Raw genomic sequence first — 22,239 nt, forward strand, 5'->3', positions numbered from 1 at the left:
TCGAGGTTCAATCCCAACACTCTAAGAAGAAATTAATGTTTAAAGAGCTGTTCATTAAGCTAGTTCATGTTTACATATAACTGCAGAAACTTCAACTGTACCTCATCCTGAAGTTCGTCACCGCTTTTAGCAGATGCAAGCATGTCATATAAAGTACAGCAAAGATCTTCAACTCGCGGTGCTTCTGTCATTTCCTTCAGAGTTGCAGTTAAGTACTTCTCAACTTCACACCACAAGAAGGAGCCATTTGTTTTTTCCACAGGCTTGAGCTCTGGGGTGTAGGGTTCTTGAAACTGTTCATTCAGGAACTTCTTGTAGTCTAAGCTTATAGTTTTCTGAGCTTCACCATTTATTGGTAATTCATCAAAGTGGTCCAGATCATGCATGTCAAAGGAAAATGCTAAGTTTCTACCAAAAACCACTCTATCATTATTACACTGATTTTCTGCCATCTGGACAAAAGCTGTGAGGTCATCTTGACTAAAATGAGAAACAATTCTATTAGTGGCATTACAAGCTGAGGTAGCAGATGACGATGGAAAAGGACCAAACATCTGTCTGATAGCCTTTGCCTCCGTGGAACCAACAGAGTCCGTCACGTGAAACGTCATAAAGAGAAATGCAGCCCCGCTTTCAATTGCTTCTCTCCCATTATCCGTTCCAACTATTCAAGAACAAAAAAAAAAAAAAAAAAAAAAAAAAAAAAAAATACAGTATTAGCTCAACTGAATCATCATCCAAACTAGCATTAAAAAATATTCTTCCACTTTTTTGGCTCTGATTCTTAAATCTGGTTTTGAGTCAAATCAATTAAAGACCAAAGAAATCCATTCCCAAATTCCCAAAGAACTATGTTCAATCAACCAAGAACATTTTAATTCAACCAACCATTAATCTATATTAAGCACAGAAGATAACTCATGAAAATTCTTGCCTCTTTTTAGAAATGAGCTGTCAATTAAAACTTAAAGTTTTAAAACTAAGTTGATAAAATTTAATAAGATTTTCAGAATTACAGACAAAATAGTCAGGAGACCTCACATACTCATAGCTTCTGTTACAATTTGGACAATACACCCACATGACAAGAAAGTTATATATAAGCTTATATACAGCTCTCAAAAACATATCACCAGAATGTGTGTGTGTGTGTGTGTGTATGTATGTATGCATGTTCAAATAAATCTAATTCACTATATTATAAAATGTGGAAGAAAGATGTTAAAAAACATAAATGGCCAGACCTTATACATAAAAGTACAAACTTTCCATATACAACCAATGGATACTATTGAATACCAAAAATGTCAGAAAATTCTTAAGGCAGAATTCAGGAGTCGGCCCTGCCGAATACCATGGAATCCATATAGCCAACTATGGGAAAGCTAATGTAAGAGGATCACCTGATGCCAGGAGTTCAAGACCAGTCTGCACAGTACAGCATGACTTTACTTAAATTAACATTTCCAAAGGTAAGATTTTAAAAGAAAAAGGAAAAAGAAAAAACAAAGCAAAAGCCTATTTTGTCTATTTCGCCATCTTTATTTATCATTCCCTGGAGTCCTAACTGCTCAAATCCCATTTTTCAATTCCAGATCTTAGCGACAACTTCCAAAGGGAGCAACACTGTGCTCAATTCTGTATTTTCTGCCTCACTTGCCCCAGGCACATAGTTCAAAAAGGAATAGTTGAGTTAAACTAAATCCAGCCCACACAGACACCAAACTAGTTATTCCTAAACCAGACCAGCAGACCTCAACTAATGCATTTAGAATGCAGAGAGCATGTATGTGTGAATAAGCAACTTCACCATGCTAATCCCAATACTTTTCAAGAACAATGTCTATGTCATAATTTACAGAGCATTACTGCATTCTACTAAGGGCACTGCTTAAAGATTTGAATTTTTGATGGTTCTACAAATAATTTAACAAGGTTAGTACTAAACTCTAACAGCCCACCCCCCCCCAAAAAAAAACCCATGGAATTTATTAGACTGGAAAGATGGCTCAGCAATTAAGAGTAAGGTTCTTTCATCACACCTTCTCCCAGTCCCCATGGGGACTACATCTACATGGTGCACAGATACACAGACTCATCACACCTTCTCCCAGTCCCCATGGGGACTACATCTACATGGTGCACAGACACACAGACTCATCACACCTTCTCCCAGTCCCCATGGGGACTACATGTACATGGTGCACAGACATACAGATACACATTGCACTCATACACATAAATATTTAAAAATTTTAATGGAATTTATACCTACATCCAAAATACGAGAGCACACATGTCTTAATAAAAATAATCTATTAAAATAAAACTTCCTCATTAGGTAATCTTACTTTGTCCTAAAACATTACCTCCTTCATGAACATGCTAAAATGAAAATTCTAGCATGAAAATGTACAAAAAAACAACAAGTCATTAGCAAGATTCATAGCAATCTTTTATTTCCCAAACATTTCTCCACTGTACCATATCCCATGTAAATTCCTAAAAAGTACATGTGTTTCCAATTAATGCTTATTAAATAAATATTAATGTTAAATCTCTTTAGAAAATGTGGAAGAAAAGTTCATATTACTAAGGGTGGAAGTAACTCATCTTTCCAACAGTAGGTAAGTTAGTGATAAAGTTATGGCACAATCTTAGTATAATATGGGGCCACTGCCGTCAAGAGATAGTATGGCACCGCTTATAAAGACAGCATCTAGATGGGGGCTTGCGTTCAGTTTCAGAGGTTTAGTTCACTACCATCAGAGTGGGAAGCATGGCAGCATGCAGGCGGGTGTTGGAGCAGTAGTTGAGAATTACATTCTCATCAATAAGGGGGGGGGGGGGAGACAGACAGACAGACAGACAGAGAGATACAGAGAGAGATAGACTGACAGACTCTGGGCTTGCCATGAGCTTTTGAAACCTCAGAGCCCACCCATAGGGACATACTTCCTCCCACAAGAACACATTTCCTAATCTTTTCAAACAGTGCCACTTCATGTGTCCAGCTGTTCAAATCTATGAGCCTATAGGGGCTATTCTCACTCAAACCTCCACACTTATCATAAAAAGTAATATTAATATGTATGCTAAGCAGAAGAAAAATCCAGTCGGCTTTCAATAGAGAAAATAATTATATACTCATAAAAATCTGTAAAGATCAAAAGCAATTTATTTCAAAATGTTGAGTACAACTGACTTATGTCTACAAACTTTCAAAATTAACAATTACTTTTAAACTTTATAAACTTGAGCTGGGTAGTGATGCTTCATAAAGGTGAGTAGGACTGGCTAATGACTACTTATGCATCCTACTCAGCCAGATGTCCGAGGGCACCTATGCAACACCCACATGCATCCCAGTGCTCTGGCTGCATGTGAGGCACCTGAAAGAGCGAAAGCACACTAGTCTAAAATTGGAATCATTTATAAATTCTAGCTTAGCTGCTGATCTAGTGCTGTGAAGCAATGCCATGACCAAGGCAACACAAAGAAAAAATGTGTCATTAGAAGCCTGCTTAACTTCAGAGGGTTAGTCCATGATCATCACGGAGGACAGCAGCCAGGCATCTGAGCAGGAGCCTTACATCCTAGTCCAAAGGCAGAAGCACAAAAAGACACTGAAACTGGTGTGGGCTTTTTGAAACCTAAGTCCTCTCTCAGTGACACACCTCTAAGGTCACACCTCCTCTAACAATGTCACAACTACTCCTTCCAGATAGTTTCACTCCCTGGTGACAAAATATTCAAATATATGAGCCTTTGGAGGGAATTCTCATTTAAATCACCAGATATTCAATTCTTCATCCACTTTATAATGAAAAGGATAATCTGTAAATTAGGAAACTATCTCTCTGAACGCTGTATATGACAACAGCAAAAACTTTAAAGAGGTATTTAGAAAAATCACAGGGATGCCGTATTAATAAACACTGGCCCTGGAAAAGTGGGAGGGAAACAGCCTTTCTGTGAATCACCATCACCTGCAGAGAACAAGCAGAACTGAGCCTGGCCAGCTGGTGCTTTCCTAAACATTACATGGAACTTTCCTAGATAGTACAATCATTCAATTCTTACTATAAAAATAGACATTTTAAAGTCAAAAAAGAGTGACGCTGCAATTTTAAATCATCCTCAGCAAAATATACATCTGCATTTTCCCTTGAGTAAAGAATGTTCAAGTAATTTTATAAATTCACTTCTTCAATACCCTTTCCTAGTAATAAGAAATTCATCAAAATAGTAGAAATTTTTTAATTAAAAATTAAACTAAATAATATGCATTAAAGTTAAAAGTAGTCAACAAATAAGTCAGTTCACTAATAAGTTAGACCTTTATTGTTTAGTAAAGTAATAATTTATGGTTTATATTAACAATGAATTTTTCAAATTTCTTTTGCTTTGTTATGGTCAAACTTCAAATCATAGTTTTACCTCTAATACTTATCTTAATATGTGAAAACTACATTATAATCCCTCATTGTTTACTTAAAATAGCTCCATTTATTTTTTAAATATCAGCAAGACAGGCAACTTGATGTAAATATGTTTATAAAAACGGTGATTAGGTGCCTATTTTTTTTTTAATTTTGCAACTGTATTTTCTTTTTAAAATGTGCAAACGATCAAGTTTCCTAGTGAGTTCCAGTAATTTTAACTATTGTAAATTTCTCAGTTACATATCTGAAAATGTTACAAAGGCCCCTTACATCTCATAGTTATTTACTGTTATTATGATGAAATGGAAACACATATAACATTTCACTTGGAAATACTTAAACCGCAATCTAACCTGTCCAATGTTTGCTCCCCAACTACTTCTTTCCTGCCTTGCCTGGCGGAACCTCTCTGTCCTCTGTACAAGCCCACTGTGGAGCAAATGCATAAACAGAACACTATTTGCTGACCAATGGCTACCAGTACACCTACATTAGACATGATTACCTGAGAGCCGGTTACCAACGGCTACTCCCAGCGCTGTTGTGCAGCTTCATAACTCAAGTACACAAGAACGGCCACCACCATCTTACAGATGATGAAAAGGGACCAGGGATACCCACAACCCACTACTAACCAACAAAACTGCATTTATACCTATACAGCAACTGATCGTCTGAGTTAATCTCAAACTCCATGAAAATAATTCATGAAAACATGAAAGAGAAAACCAAGTAAGCATAATACCACAAATGATCATAAACAAAAATTCAACAGATGTAAAACAAGGCATATCAGCAACAGAGAAGTGGGGTCTAACACAATCACACTGATGAATACATGGGCAATCTGTTTGATAATGAATGTATATATGTGTTACACAAAAGACAAATTTAATTATACTATACTGGTTACAAAGAACTAGGTAGGTTCAGTTCTGCCTATATTATAGCTAAGTGGTGAACTAATGGTAAATATTCAGACTTTATTTTTTTATGTTCTAATCAAACTGAAACAGTTCATCAACACGTCCAGTACTTGAAAGCACAGTAAGTGCTGGTGCTTCCCTACAATGTCCCACAATAGGCAGGCACTTCGAGTCCAGCCTAGGTTATACTGTGAAAGAATGAGATTCTATCTGGGGGGATAGTAATTATTACTTTATTTTAATTTATTAGGAACATAGAGAGTATATATACAACTCAAAGAGTTGTCACAAAATGAACAGCTTTATTTAATCTGACTAAACAGCTCCAGAAATAGAACGTTACTGCAGTCCCCTAGACAGTTCCAGCCACTTTCTTTTTCAGTAACAGGTTGCTACCCTAAGAGAAGGTGCCCATAGGGAAAAAGTAACCCTGCAGTAGAGCACACTTGAGAGGAAGGAAGGGACCCTAACAATACTGACTTCAAAGACCAATTTTCATTTCACATTAGAAGCATTCTGTTTCCTGCTTGTGACTATTCTTTTTTAATACTGTAACACTTGTCTGCAATGTTACATACAGCTGAAGCTGTTGTTAAAGGTAATCTAAATACCACCATGCCTCTATGCTGTAATTTAATAGTGAATTTCTTGCACTTCTGGGCTATCACAAATCATGCCGCCATGAATACACACATTTCAGCATACACACACAACCACTTTTAACTGTACTGTTTCATCCAAGACTTAAATTTTCATTGGTTTAACTACTACAAATACTGCCCAACCAATTCAAATACTTGTACCAGTTCCAACTGTAGCAGTAACATAAAAATTCCTGGTCCTGACCAAGAATTGCGAGTTCAATCCTCTCAACTTCAGCTACACTGGAGGCATGAAATAAGATCTTCTCCAGGAGGACGACCATTTCTTTCACCTTTACTGGACATCTGATTAATATAGAAAACGCTTGTGGATGGCTCTGGGTCAGTTTTATACTGGATCTATCCTTTTTACCTATTTCCGTGTTGAAGGGTATTAGTTTGTACAAGACTTACCCTCCTTGCGGCTATGTAAAAGACCATACTGAGTACGGACAGAAATGACTCTGACAATGTGCCCTGAAGCTCTATTCCCCACACTCATTCCACACATTTCATTCTTAATGAAGAGTCCAAAGTACCAATCATTACCTTTATGATTCTGCAGTTTATTTTGTTTAATCAATTTTACCAGATGTAAAGTCATAAGGATAGTAAACATCGTCCTTTACATGCATATACAAACATATACATTACACACACAAAGAGAAAGAGGGGGGAGGGAGGGAGGAAAGAAAAAAGGGAAGCGAGGAGGGGGGGGGAGGGAGAGAGAGAGAGAGAGAGAGAGAGAGAGAGAGAGAGAGAGAGAGAGAGAGAGAGAGAGAGAGAGAGACCTGTTTATACCATCACAAATCAAGTGTCAGTTAGCTTCCTAGCTCCATTCTAGCATTTTGTTGTACACGTCTGTTCTGTGAGCAGCATCTGAAATGTGCAGTATTTTGAAATTTAACAACCCAGCCTTCTTTAATCTCTCAATAGGATTTTAGAGCTTTCCAAGAGGAAATCATGAAGCTCAACATTTGTAAATGTTGATGCTTTATAAATGTAACCTGAATTAAACCATATAAATCTTTATATGGAGTTTTATTAAAAACTACTTTAAAATGTCATTTTAAACTTGTTCCTAGGAAGTAAAATTTTTTTATCTTGTTCAGGCTAAATTAATTTCTCCAGATTGTTACGACTCTTAACATTTATGCCTTTTTTCTTTTCTTCTTCCCTAAATTATATCAGGAAAGATTTTCAGTGTGCAAGAAAGAGAAGTAATGCCATATTGCAAAAAATATTTCTTATTTTAAGTGGCATATAATAATTATATCTATGTATAAGGTAGTATTCTATTATGTCCATGTGAATAATTAGATTGTAATAATTAGCATTCTGTTGTAGATTATGGTTTTTTTCTCCTAGTTCTTTATTAAATACACTGGTGCATCGTTAATCATCCTATTGTGCTTTGAATATCAGAACTTAACTCCTACTTAGCAGTACTGTGGTACCCAATATCCAACCTTCTTCTGTGTCCACTTTTCCCTCCCATCCCTGGCTTCCAGAAACCATCCTTCTCAGCTGATGGCACTGTGCAAACACAGTGTATTTGCTCCATCTTTTTGTATTGACGCCCTTTATCAGATTAAGGTTTTGTATTCAGTTTGCTAAGAATGTGTATCAAAAATAGCTGTTACATATTCATAAAATGCTATCTATTGAATACTCATTAATATTTAAAGCTGTTACTTTATCAGAAATCTTACTATCTCCCCAATTAATCCAGAATTGTTTCATACACTCACATGAACTTAAACTTTCTTCCAAACACATTATCTACACCATCAGTATTTTCTCAATCGTTTAATAGTACATTCAATGAAATCTTCCTTTTTACTATTAATGCATAACAGAAATGTGGAAATTTCCATTTCATGGATATATCAAATATAGGACTATTTTTATGGGCATATCAAATATAAAACCTAAGACCATTACCTAATCATGGCTAGCCCACAATCAAGGTTTTCCAAATAATTCAAAAAATGTCTTAGTAATCTTTTTTTCTGATTCAAGAGTCAAGCAAGCATTATACATTACATCTGATTACATGTTCTTACCCTCCTGTCTTCTGCATCAATACCATCATATGATTTTAAGTGAAACTATTATGACAACTCCTAGGTATAACCATCAAAGCATAGATTTTTTAATATTTTCAATTACAAACTTAATTTTTTCACTAGACAAATATCCAGATTCTGTATTTCTTTCTTTGTCCACTTAATTCATTTCTGTCTTGTGGGTTTTCTGAACACATCAGAATTCTGTTCATCCTCCTTTCTTCTACCCAGGCTCCTCTCTGGAAATACACAGTCACTGCTAGAGAAATAAATGACCGAAAGCCAGTATCATTCCTTCTGTGTTTGTGCTTCCAGATCTTTGGTAATGTGAAAGACAAGGCTGGGACCTGTTACTGGACAGCAGAAAAGGAAGGTGGGCTAAGTTTTAGACGGGAGAGATAGGAGAGATGAGGAGAAGGAAGGAGGATGGAGAAAGAGAAATACATGCAGATTCCTCATGGCTTTGACTAGCCACAGGTAGCTATGAATGTCAGGGATGGGTAATTATTTACAGGACAGTTTGTCTTATCTGGGTAGACAGTTTATATCAGTATCAACTGAGTTCACTGTGTGGATGTTTTGTGGGGGGGATTTACTGATACAAATCTGACTGATAAATAAGTTTTGATTTTACCTGGTTATGGGGATTTGTGATAGCTAACTACAGGGGGCGGATGGCTGGGAATGTGAGCAGAGTCTGCTGGGCAGAGAAGAGGAGGTAGCATGGATTGTTTTTCTAATATTTCCTGCTACAGTAATGTACTCTTTTCATTTATAATTTTCTAATTATTCTCAATACATGTTTGTCCTAAATTACTTTACTGGCCATTTTATGAAACTTTCAACTGTTTTAAAATCCACAATTTCAAAATAGCTAATTTTTTATAAATTCTCTCAGAAACCAACCTGCCATATCATTCCCATAAGAACGAGGCTTTATATTCTAAACATATATTCTTCCAGTCCCTTTAAAAATTTTATAGTTCCTTTTCTAAGTCATCTCTTTATAAACTGTTCCCACCTCAGGCTTTGGTTCCTGGATTTTAATAGTAAATTCTTATTTTCTTAATAACATACAATCATGATGGATCCATCTAAAAGCACTTAAGTCACTGCTGCCTAACCTGCCTTCTGATCAGTGCTTGTTTGTAAAGGGAACATGAACACGTGTCTGTGCACACGTTTGTATGTGTCAGCATGTTGCAAGGTTGGACGCATGGAAATCTCGGTATGTTCCTCAACTGATCTCTACTCTGACTAACACTTTTCTTACTTTTAATAAAGCAAACTGCGAACAAATACCAAAACCCAAATAAACTTGTGGCTACAAATTTAGAAAGGCAAAGCCAATAGTTCTTTTATAGCAATGGACTCTGAATGCTGAAACAAGAGGTTCTCACTAAGTCATGACTTTACTGTCCTGTTAAAGTCAAGTGCTTTACTCTGCCCTGAGGAAGTCATGCATTTAGAGACACTGTGTAGTGCAGATTCTTTTGGCCCCTCTGCACGCCATTCTTGACTTCTGTAGTCTACTTTCTATCACTACTGCACAAATCCTGTTTGCCACCTCAACTCTTGTTTGTTTGTATGACTTGTGAGCAGTGGTACCTGGGCAAATAATCTAAATATATCTTAGTTTTTTAATGTAATAAAACAAAAATTTCCTTGTGGTACTTAGTAAACCCCAATTTCCATTTGTTTTTTTCACTAAGTATTCTGAAGTATTATTATAAAGGAGCTAATAAAATAAAATCAGTATTTTATAAATGAAGATAATAAAGGCAGGAGGATTAAATCAACTCATTTTCTATGTTTACTAATATTTTTTTTCAATATTCTTAAAACCCAGTGTGGCTTTGTCAAAGGCTATCATAAATGTGCTCACACTGACCTCTCCTCCGAGCCTCCCACAAACCCAGTTTTGCTGCACTGCGTTCTACCCCACTGTTCACTCGTACACTAGGTGGCCTCCTGCTGAGAAACCCAACTATCAACGTTCATTGGCGTTATTAGTTGTGCAGAGTTGGTTATTTACTTCTAACCCTGCCACACTATCCTAAGTTCATTAAAAGATAAGAGCACCTTCCACAATTGTAAACATTTACCAGAACACTGCAGCCTTTGATCATATACTATTAATACATAGCGTATAAGGAATAGAGAACCTTCTTGATTTTTTAAAAGACTATACCGATTTGTTTTGCAGCTTGTAGTATATCTTTTAAGTCTTCATTTATAGTTTGCATTTTATTCTTCTCTAGGTTTTCATTCAAAAATTTCACTATCTTCTTCCATGTAAGGCCAAAATCTAAAACTTGTTCATGAAGTTTGGATCGCTTCAGCTGAAAAATAAAGTATAATATAGAAAAATTCTGGTTACTTAAAGTTTTCCTCCAATCCATCATGTATAATTTGCATTACAAGTCACTTCTGCACTCCCCAGAATTCAAAGTTGTCTATTCAGACACTAATTATTCTCAGAAGGAACTGAATTTAAATGTAACTTCATAGGAAGAAAAAATGTCTTAGAGTAAGGCATGTTTTAATTATATAGCATTCATATAGCAAAGGAGAATGTTCAAGATTCCAAAGATAACATGTAAACAACCCACACGTTCCTTTCCTTTTTCTAACTGCTTGTTTTTAACAATTTATAATGTTCATAAAAATACATTTTGACAAAAGGCATTTAAAGACTACTAGGGCCCCTGATTAATCAGTTCATCACATTTAAACAATATTGTTTTCAGAATATGACCCTGGACTAAAGGTTAGACACAGACTCTTTTCTATATACACTCTTTTCTTAAAACTATAAATATTCCCTACTCAAGAGTTGATTACCGAATACAATAAAAATGTCACTGTTAGATCCCTGTTTGATCCACAGATTAAAGTCATGAAGGAATCTAACAAAATAAAGCGAGTCAGACATAGAACTGAAACTTTTCTTTTGCTTATACTGACAACGCTCAGTATTCATTACTTCCCTGCTTCAATTTTCTAATGTAAATGAGGTCAGGCAGTCTGGGTGGAGAAAAGAGAAGGAAACTGTACATCTGAAACAGACTGGCCATAGTGGCGTACATAGACAGATACAATGAGTCATGTTACTCATCCTACTTGAGTATAAGACGGGCATTTCCTGTGATTGAACATCTCACTAAAATAAAGCTCATTATGCATGCCATTTCCGTCTTCATGAAGCAAAATGTACTTAAAAGCCTACAGTAATAAATGTAATGACATTGGGGCTGGTAGTCTTTATGCTTTTAAATTATAAAACTGAATCATGTAAGGAAATTAGTCCACATCATAGTCACTGTCAGTCAGTTACACTACAGTGACAAGGACCTGGAATTCCGTAAGGTTTTATTACTAGTACGTATTTCTAAAGATATGATTATAAAAAGGCCTTACAATTAACTTTTTAAAGCTATGAATGTCCTCTTATCAGTCATATAAACAAGTCAACTATGAGACCAACTATGAAGTTAAAATTAGTATTCATATGTCCTATGTTAAGTGTTTCTATTTATGTGTGAAGAACTTAACAGGAGACCTAAAGAGGTGCCCAGCTGACTCAAAATAAATGTAAACTAAATCACAAAATTAGCTGTGGCAGAGGCCTAATGAACTGAAAGCATAAAGGCCTATATTGGATTATTCCCTTCGATAACAGTCACAGGTACTTACAGTCTTGTGAAAACATCAGTATACTCAATCCCCTTTTCAAGACAGAGAAAAAGATAAAACTTCCATCTTAAAAGCATACAACTAAAAAGAAATGTCAAATATTCACCCACACTCTTTGTTTTTAATAGTTTTAACCTAAAAACTTTTACCTTTAAGTCAGCTACTTCTTCACTGTAATTATCTTGCTTGGTGACATTTGAAAAGGAGCGCAAGGCTCCTGTGAGCCGAGGTAAAGCCATTTATTACTCAGTCAGTGATCCATAGAAACAAGAAACTCGAAACTGAAACAAAACACAATGATATTTATCTGTTTAGAAATGACACAGATAATCAAACTCAACAAACTGACCTACACAAGAAAAAAAGGCTCCAAGAGCACTTACTTCCTATACTGGTTTCTTAAGTAAAGAATAAAACCTCCCAGGAAATAATAACCAAAAGTGCTAGAAACTATATAAAATATACCACATCAGACAAAACAGACTTTAAAGCAAATGACAGAAGAGACTTAAACAAACAAAAGATTCTAAACAGTAACAAAAGACAGCTAATATACAAAAGCTCTTAACAGCTAATGTGTTAAAAAAAGAATGAAACAAATATAAGTAAATTATAAGTCAGAGACAAAATGCAAACTATTAAAAACATACAAGACTGCATAAAGATGAATGAGAAAGTGCTAGAATAGCTAAAGAAATAAACAGAATTTCAATAGGAAAAGTAAAATGACTTTTGTAAATCAACTTTCTAACTAAAGGACTTCAAGGTTCAGCTACCCATTGGAAATACAGACAGGCGAGCACTTAATGTAAGATTAACATGGTGGAAAATCAGTTCCTTGAGCAAGTGCAGGACTTCCATGACCCTGTTGTATAGCACAGAAGCGTGGACAGAGACAGCAAGACAGCCATAGAAGCCAACCACCCCAACCAGTTCACAGGGCCCCATGGCTCCAACTGCACATGTAGCAGAGGATGGCCTTATATGGAATCACTGGGAGGGGAGCCCCTTGGTCCTTTGGAGGCTTGATGACCCAAGGTAGGGGAACACTAGGCCACTGAAGCAAGAGTGGGTGGACAGGTGGGAGAGCACCCTCATAGAGGCAGAGGGAGAAAGGAGGGGATGGGGGCTTATGGAGGAAAACCTGGGAAGAGGGATAACATTTGAAATGTACATAAATAAAACAACCAATAAAAAAAAGAATGAATAAATTTGCAGAGGAAGGAGACCAGACCTAAGAGAAAGATTAGAAACTCAAAGGAAGCAGACCAAACCTAAGAGAAAGATTAGAAACTCAAAGGCAGGCCAACAACCTAGGTAGTAGAGAGGATGTTTGTTGCTAAGGCAAACGACCTGAGTTGGATCCCTGGAGCCCACCCACATGGTGGAAAGAACCAACTGTCCCTTCATATATATATATATGGCAAACATCTGTGTGCGTGTGTGCGCAAGTGCACACACACAAAATAAAATGTAAAAAGATTGTTTAAGATGTTAGATTTCTCAGGCTTTCTCCCGTATGTTCTATGGGCTCTGTGCCAGCTGAGGCTAAGTTACAGCATTCCTGGCAAATATTTTCTTTCATATGTTAATCTCAGTCTTCTGTGTTGAGGTTCTGCATCACAATCTCCTGTCTAAAGGCAATTCTGAGAGTAATTTTTGTATGTTTCAAAGACTGAGTAACATATTTTTGAAATATTTGAAAGGGAAAAATAAGTAAATCAAGAGTTAGTTAACAACATATATATTTTCAAACTTTATTGTGCATTAGTCACCTAAAGGATGTTTTTATTTATATTCATTATTATTTTTATATCCATGGATGTTTTCCATGTATGCCTATGAACCACAAGTCTATTAAGGCCAGAAGAGGGCATGGGTCCTGTGGGACTGAAGTGACAGAGGTTGTAAGCTATAGGTGCTGGAAAACAAACCCAGTGCTGAGGGTTCTATGAAATATAAACTACTGAGACCCACAATCTCCTTATTCCCAGTTATCTGCATGGTCAGATGGCAGGGCCCTGAGATGTATTCCCAGCATCTTCGCAAATGATAAAGCAACCCCCCACCATACTTTAAAAATGACAGTCTTAAGATACAGTGCCCTATGCTCTTAAATTCAATGTATGCTCATGTCTAAACTGACCTCCCACCACCAAAAATTCATCTAGTAATAAATCAATAGCCTCAATTTAGATTCAATTTGTCTCCTACTAGCCTTTCTCAACTGTACTTCCTAAGAAGATTAAATTGTACTGAAAGAATCTTGAACATTTTCCCCTCGGTTCTACCAATGAGTGACTTAACTATACATAATATCAGTAGGAAAGCAAGGCATACAAAGAATGCCTTCAGAAACCGAAGCTTAAACCAAAACTAAGAGAATGCCAGATGCTAGATGCATTCTTTTCCAGATAACAAAAGCCAGAACTCTTCCAAGAAGGCTCTGACATTAAACTGAACATATTCTCAGAACCTGCTCCTTACCTTATAACCAAGTACTTTCAAAATCCAAGTATCAAGACAGTAAATACATAATGTGTGCAATATGCTCAGTGTAGTCTTATAGACAAATGGTGTACTTTGGATCACAACTTCCATGGTTTTGACCAATCTAACAGGTACTAACCTGAAATTACCTGTTCTTACTTTTAAAGTACTGAAAATTTTTACTGACTTTTATCCTAATTTACAAATCTAGAAAAATCCTACCAAAGAAGACAAACTGGTAAACTTTCTAGGAAGTGTAAAGATGTTGCAGTGATTGAGAATACTTGCTGCTCTTGCAGAGGACCCAGGTTTGGTTTCAGAGGTCACACGACAGCTAGCATTTCCTGGTATCTGATGCCTTCTAATTCCTTCTGTGGGCACCAGACACACTAGTGGTGTACATACATATATACATGCAGGCACTCACACATGCACATTTTTTAATATAATAAGGCTGTTTCAACTATACTGATGGAAAACTTCAATGGAATCTGCTGATTCCTTAAGTCTTCTTTAATCATCACTTTCATCTATGGCTTCAATGTTTAATATCTATGCCTTCAAAAAATAAACAACAAAGCCATAACACAGCCATTAAACACAAACCATTTTTTTCACCTGAAGTTCACCTCAAATCTAGAGGAAAAACACATCTGTGCATGGTGCACTGACAGTGTGCTGTACTAACATTTCAGGGGTAATTTTAATTATTCATAATTTTTATCTAACAAACTGACAGCAGATCCCACTCTCTTAAGCAAGAAGCAACTGTTCTTAAACAGTTCCCAATCAAGTAAGGATACACATTTGAAATGTGGAGAATTCAGAAAACAAAGGAACAGATTATTACCTTTATTTACTGTGTTATTTACTGAAAAACCTGTTTCTAGTTGTAGCTTGGCTTGGCCTTTAGCATACATAACATCTTTAATCACTCTGGCAGGATAGACAGGCCCATAGTACAAGTCTTTAATCCTAAACAATAAAAGTAAAGTTAGTTTATAGAAGGAAGCAGCCATGTTTGAAAGTGATTTCAAACTAAAAGATAGACAAAGCAAAGAACCAGAGAATGATTTGACAGAAAAGGCAATGCCCGATTCTCTTAAGAAGAGCAAAGGGAAGCTATAGGAGGTATAGTGTGAAAGAAAAGAGGCAGTTTTACCAGGAGAATTTTACAGAGACAGGTTGAAGAAAGAACAAGCTAGACACAGGTGAAGACAGAATGAGCCAGAGAATGAAACAGAAGGAGCCAAAAGACCAGAACATATTTCCAAAGTTAGTACGAAATCAAGCAGCTCAGTTCAGTAAGAAACTGAGAGAATCAGTCAAGACTGCAGAGGAGTTTGAGCCAAAACAGCTGAGTTGAACCAGCCAGCCAGAGCTCAGAAAGAGCTAGAAAGAGCGAGCCTATGCAACAGTAAGTCTCAGATGCAGAAAACATTCTAGGCTTAGATTAGATTGTACAGAGGCTGGAAGCTTCCAGGACTAGGCCTAGGTTAGCAGACTCAGGCAAGTCATGGAGCTAAGAATTTCATTAAGCGAATTAAAGAAACGTGTGTGTGTGTGTGTGTGTGTGTGTGTGTGTGTGTGTGTGTGTGTGTGTGTGTGTACTCTAGAGATGTTCTAGGAACAGGTTTAGATGGGAATTAAAGGAAGTTTGGAACATCTCTCTATTCCCCATATGAGCTCTACAATTAGAAAGCATTTTCTCTGAATACAAAAAAATATTCATAAAAGGTTGTACTGTCCTTAATCATTACTCATTATTGCAAAATGGATAATGGTGGATATTTTTAAATCATCTTAATAGTAACATGTAAATGAAGCTAGCACATACTTGGTGGCAACTGATGGAATCTGTGCCTATGTCTCAGATACAAATAAATGAAGAGCTAGCAAAATGACTCGTTAAGAGTACTATTTTTGCAGAAGACTCAAGGCTCAGCTTCTAACACTCAAAACAGGTAGCTCACAAATGCCTGTAACTCCAGTTCCTAGGGTTCGAATGCCCTCTTCTGTCCTTGGGGACCTGCATGCACATGATACATACAAATTCACAGTGGCATAAAGTCAGGCAACTAAATGAATAAATGTACTACTACTGTAATACATTAAGTGCGTACCTTTCTTAATATGCCTGAAAGTACATAACCATTATTTAGCATGCTGGCCTAAGCTGACTGTCTCAGCATTTATAACTTACAATAATCTATTTACAACAAGGTCAACTTATTCTTAAATCATGATTCCTAAATCACACCCTGTTAATTCTGTGCCTCGTTCTGAGCTGAAATGTCAGTTCCTACCACATTCAATCCAATTCATTTTCAAAACTGAACTATGTTTGAAAGGACCAAACCCCTACTTTTTATTCTTGCTTAAAATTTTAATTCTTGAGCCATTTTTCTTAGAAATAAATTAAAATTAAGCCAATTGGAAGCAAAACCAGATTTTGCCATTCATGCATAAGTAACACTTTAAAAGTACTGGAAAAACCCATCATACTTTAAAAGCCGTTATATATGTTAAATGATCATATTGTTGTTTAAATAAATTTATAAAAAAGATCTTTAAAAACTTTTATAGTAATGTCAGTTATTCCTCTAAAAATATTAGTTAACAGTTTTTACAGTTCATATATTAATATTATATTTGATTTTTTTAAATAAAGATGACGTTATACATATCAGACAATAGTTTTCACAATTTACATTTTCCACAAAGCACAGATTACATAATTAATGAACTGCAAACTATGAACTTGGCATGGTGGCACAACCTTCTAATCCCAGCACTTGGGAAACAGGCAAGTGGATCTCTTGTGAGTTCCAGGGCAGCCTGGTCTACACTGTAGGCTCCAGAAGAGCCAACATGATACAGACCCTGTCTTTAGAAAAGAATAGTACTTTTATAGAAAGAAGGCATCTGTCATTCTAGCCAAGCCTTTCCAAGTTAATCAGCGCCAGGCTCTCCATCAATCCCGTTTTATACTTGGTTTACACTGTCACAGAAATGCTACTTTCAAGGTAGCAAACTACAAGACAGAAAAAGGTGACAGGAAAAACTGCTGTATTTCAATAAGAAAAAATATAATACAAATCGAGATAAAACGTAGTATTTGTTAAATATATTAGGAGACTATGTTACATTATTTCTAAAAACTCCCATTTCTTGGGAGGCTTCAAAATAAAATTTCACATAAACAAAACTTATAAGAGATACTGCTTATGAAAATATCAAACTCAGTGTCAGGTAACTTGTAAGTTCTGAACATAGTATTTGAAAAGTCGCGAGTATATAATAGACTATGTCTTCTTAATTTAAAGTAATAATAATCCGTAAGAAATCTCCATTTTTCAAAAGTACCAACTTACTAAAAATTTAAATGGGGCTGGAGAAAGAGAGAGAGAGAGAGAGAGAGAGAGAGAGAGAGAGAGGTAGGTAGACATGGGTCGGGGAGGAAAGCAAAATAAAAACTGAGCTCATGGAAGGTAGCATGATAAATGAGTATCCAAAAGATGGCAATCTTGTCAAGGAAAACAGTAACTAATCCTCATGGAAATCTTAAAACCAAGTGTTACCAAATATTTGCTGATCTAATTTTCAATCAAGCACTACTCTTTAAAATAATTTTTGGCTTACCTGCTTTGTTTTGTTTTACTTTGATTGTTGTTTTTTGAGAGTAAGAATATGAAGTTGGATGAGTAGACAGCTGTGGAGGATCTGGGAGGAACTGAGAGAGAAAATATAATCAAACTATATAGTATGAAAGAAATTTAATTAAAAATACATCTGAGGGGTGGAGAGATGGCAGAGAGTGGTTAAGAGCACTGGCTGCTCTTCCAGAGATCTTGAGCTCAATTCCCAGCAACCACATGGTGGCTTACAACCATCTGTAATGGGATCTGATGCCCTCTTCTGGTGTGTCTGAAGACAGCTACAGTGAACTTATGTGCATCTGAGGCTTAATAGCTCACTGGTACAGTGCTAGCCAAACATGAGCAAAGTTCTAAATTCAATCCTATATAACATGATAAAGATGTACCTGGTGATAGTTTTATCTATTCATTAATGCATTCAAGAAAAGAAGATGTACCTGGTGACTGTTTTATCTATTCATTAAAAGTGTATTTAAATCCTGAAAATAAAGAGCTATAATAACAAATTGCTGGAATGTAGCACTCTCTTTGATAATATTTTCTTCATTAGACCATGTGCAAGGCCTGACAAATAGAGTGATCCCCACAGTTTAAGACCTTTGCTGACCCCACAAAAGTCTTTAGCTGCTTTTCTGCAAACCCAACTACAGGAATATTAGACTTCTAGCAGCCCTTACAAAAAGAGCTATCAAGGTAGCAGACTGTCTCAACATTGCCAAGGATAGTGTTAGTTCTCGGTCCGCCCACTTCCAAGTTTCGGACCAAGCTTCACTTGGCATCATGGGGACTAGTATCTTTTGGGTTTTTCCCTGCTGTTCACTGTTCTCACTCTCCTTTAAACATACTCACTGCTCAGACTTCAATCTGTACTCACTTCCCAGCTCCTCCTATTCAGTCCTCAAATGTGAATTTCGAATTCGTATCTCCACCTGTGCTTACATTGTACCCCATTTTCATAGCTCACTGCCCTCTGACACATGTCTAAGTTAAAATGTCAAATCCTGTCACTAATAATCACCTCCTGTAGTCCCTCACTAATAACCTCAAACCTACTCTGCCTTTTCCTCATGCTAAATAAACTGCTGGGCTCCGCTCCATTAACCAGATTATTTTCCCAGTTCTACCTTCAATATACCCTGAATCTACCCACTTCTCAGCCATCACTTATTCCCTATATTACCACAGTGTCCTTTGTGCTGTAGCTAGAAATATTCTGTTTGTCTCTGATCCCTAGGTACAGATAACCAACAATCCTGTGCTGTCACAGAAATTCCTCCTGGTACTCATTAACACGCTAAGTCTATGCTAATGTGATGGCATAGTAGAAAGTCCCAAAATGAGTAAGTGATTAGACAGCCAGATTTCCCAGGAGCCCAAACACCAACTGGACAGAAGAGGTTGAAAGGCTGCAAATGAGAGACCTTATTAAAGTTCTGGGGTGGAGAGATGGCTTAGTTGTTAAGAACACTTACTGGTTCCCAATTGATAGGTAGCTCACAACCAACTGTAACTCCAGCTCCAGAGGAGCCAACACCTAAGGATCCACATTACTCTCATGCACATACCACACAGTCACACGCAGCTATGCATAATTAAAATAAATCTATTAAAAATATTAAGATTTCAATGTGCTTCTGTGCTTGGCATTAGGATCTACCTGATGATACAGGTTGCCTGTATAATGACAATGCTGTTCCTTATAAAAACTTCACAAATGATAATGTTAAAATAGGCATGAGTCATACATAAATACTAGCATATGACTAAGTATAGCCTTCCTTTCACCGCTGTAAGCCTGATTCTAGAAATCGTTCAAGAAAGCCAATACAGTAGTCTTTACATTCACAGTAAAAGATGTCTTAACCCACCTCTGCCACCCCTGAAACCTACCCAATGCACCACAACAACTACCCCATGAACTCTACAAACAAGAATGTTCAATAGAAATCCTTTGAACAACTTAATTTCACAAGTCACCAAAACTGTATATGTACGTAGTTGCTAAGACAAGTAAGTGGATACTTTTGTAAGCCTACATCTACATTTGGATGTATACCTTCCTTTCTCTGAGTGCCTACCTTTCTTTCAGTTAAGCAGATGCTGAAATGTATGTGTGACATGACTTACTTCAGTAATCAGTTAACCTGACTAGATTTGAGGCTGGATCTACAGATACTGCAAACCCAGTCAAAAATCTATGACTAGGGTCTTAGGCCCTCACGGGGAACTTACAGTAACTGTTAAGCTCAACTCTCTTCCAAATATGTATATTAACAGTCATATCCAAATGCCATACTCCATTCTCACCCAGAAAAGCTCTTTCTTGCAATGAACTGCAATAAATGCAAACTAACTATGGCTGCTTAAAATGCTGAAACTACAACAGTTTAGTGGTCAGATTTTATTCTTTTCTAATTCCTTCTTTTTATATATTTTCATAAATACTTGGTTTCGGTCATCCCTCCCTGAGTCCAACCCTCTTCCACGTCGCTCTGTCTCCTATCCCTACTTAAATCCCTTGCTTTAGTCAATGTTCTATTGCTGTACAGAAACCGTAACCAGGGAAATTCTTACAAAGGAAAATATTTCATTTGGGCTTGCTTACAACTTCAGGGGTCCATTATTATGGCAGGAAGCATGGCTGCACATGGGCAGACATGATGCTGGAGAGGCAGCTGAGAGTTCTACATCCAGATCCAGAGGCAGCAGGAAGAGAGTTGGCTTAGGTTTCTGTAAACCCTAAGCATGCCCACAGTGACACAATTCCTCCAACCAGGCCACACTTATTCAAAAATGCCTACCTCTTAATAGTGCCACTCCCTAGTGACCAAGCATTCTATGAGCCTATAGCGGCCATTCTTATCCAAACCATCAGCCACATTCCATTCCCTGGCCCATATAAGCTGGTAACCATACCATAATACAAAACTTACATTCAGTCCAATTTCAAAAGTTCCCATGGTCTACACGCTTCAACATTATGGTAACCTTTTCATCTTGTGTTTTCTCTTGCCCTCCCGAAAAGTCTCCCTTAGATGTTTTATATATATATATATATATATATATATATATATATATATATATATATATATATATATATATATATATAGTTGCCCATATAAATATACATATATAAAACTCAGATATGCACATGAGAGATAATATAATGCTTTGTCTGAGCCTGAGTTAACTCACTTAATACATTATTTTCCAGTTCCACATTTTCCCATAAATTGTATTTCATTTTACTCTATAGCTGATTAACATTCCATTATATATGTGTGCTAACCACATTTTCATTATCCATTCATCTCCTAAGGGACATTTAAGCAGATTCAATTTTCTTATGACTAGAGCAGAAATAAACTTGAATGAACAAGAATGAAACTAAGATACCGTCTTCTGGTTATGTGCTCAGGAGTGATATAGTGGGAATTTATTTAGTTGATATTTCTTCATTAGCACTTTTACTGCACTTTGAATACCAAAGTGGTTATAGACTATGGTGAGCAAATCAAATGTCCACCCTAGTGAATTACTGTCTAAAGGGGGGAAAAAGCCAATTAAGCAAGCTAACACAATCAAATAAATAAATAAATATATTTTTTTAAAGCTGATATACAAAGTAGTAATAAAAATCACTAGAACAGAGTAGGTGTGTTTAACATAACATTAAAAGAAGTCAAGGTGGAGACTTGAGAGTTTAAAGCTGGGGCTGGAGAGTTGGCTCAGTGGTTAAGAACACTGACTGCTCTTCCAGAGGACTTGAGTTCAATTCCCAGCAACCATATTAGTGGCTCACATAACCATCTGTAATGGGATCCAATGCCCTCTTCTGGTGTGTCTGAAGACAGCTACGATGTACTCATAAATAAATCTTTGTGGAAAAAAAAAATTCTTAAAAAAGAGTTCAAAGCTGATGCCTGAATAATGTAAAGAGAGAAACAAACTAGCTATGTGGTAAGCTCCATTCAAGAAACTGGAATATAATACTAGAGTGTGAGCCGCAAACTGTATGACAATGGTGTGTGACAGAATAAAACTCCGGAAAAGACATATTAACATGGTTAAATCTAGAAACTATCATAATGGATCCAAAAAAGACTCCAAAAAGAATTTTTTTACTTGAACAGTGAAGGAACGGATCTAACAAAGGCAAGACTGAAAACCAAAAGATTAGAAAGCCTTTGCAGAAGAAATCTAATGAAATATATGCTGGTAATTCCTGACATAAAGTAACAGCAAGGATTTAGGGAAAGACAGCTAAATCCAAGTGATTATGTAAGTCAAATCTATTTAGTTTATTAGGTGAC

The 22,239-nt window shown here is 36.5% G+C and overlaps 1 protein-coding gene across 1 annotated transcript in view; it reads right to left on the bottom strand.

Moving 5' to 3' along the window:
• The window catches only part of ASCC3 (activating signal cointegrator 1 complex subunit 3), a 228,484-nt gene that overhangs the window by 200,423 nt on the left and 5,822 nt on the right, over nt 1-22,239 (bottom strand). The window contains exons 2-4 of the mRNA XM_080938316.1: nt 11,927-12,058; nt 10,273-10,423; nt 102-664 (exon numbers count right to left, since the gene is read on the bottom strand). Of these exons, the coding sequence (XP_080794442.1) occupies nt 102-664; nt 10,273-10,423; nt 11,927-12,016 (804 nt within the window). The 5' untranslated portion in view covers nt 12,017-12,058. The remainder of the gene's footprint in view (nt 1-101; nt 665-10,272; nt 10,424-11,926; nt 12,059-22,239) is intronic.

This window comes from Micromys minutus, assembly GCF_963924665.1.
Source record: "Micromys minutus genome assembly, chromosome: 25".
Lineage (NCBI taxonomy): Eukaryota > Metazoa > Chordata > Mammalia > Rodentia > Muridae > Micromys > Micromys minutus.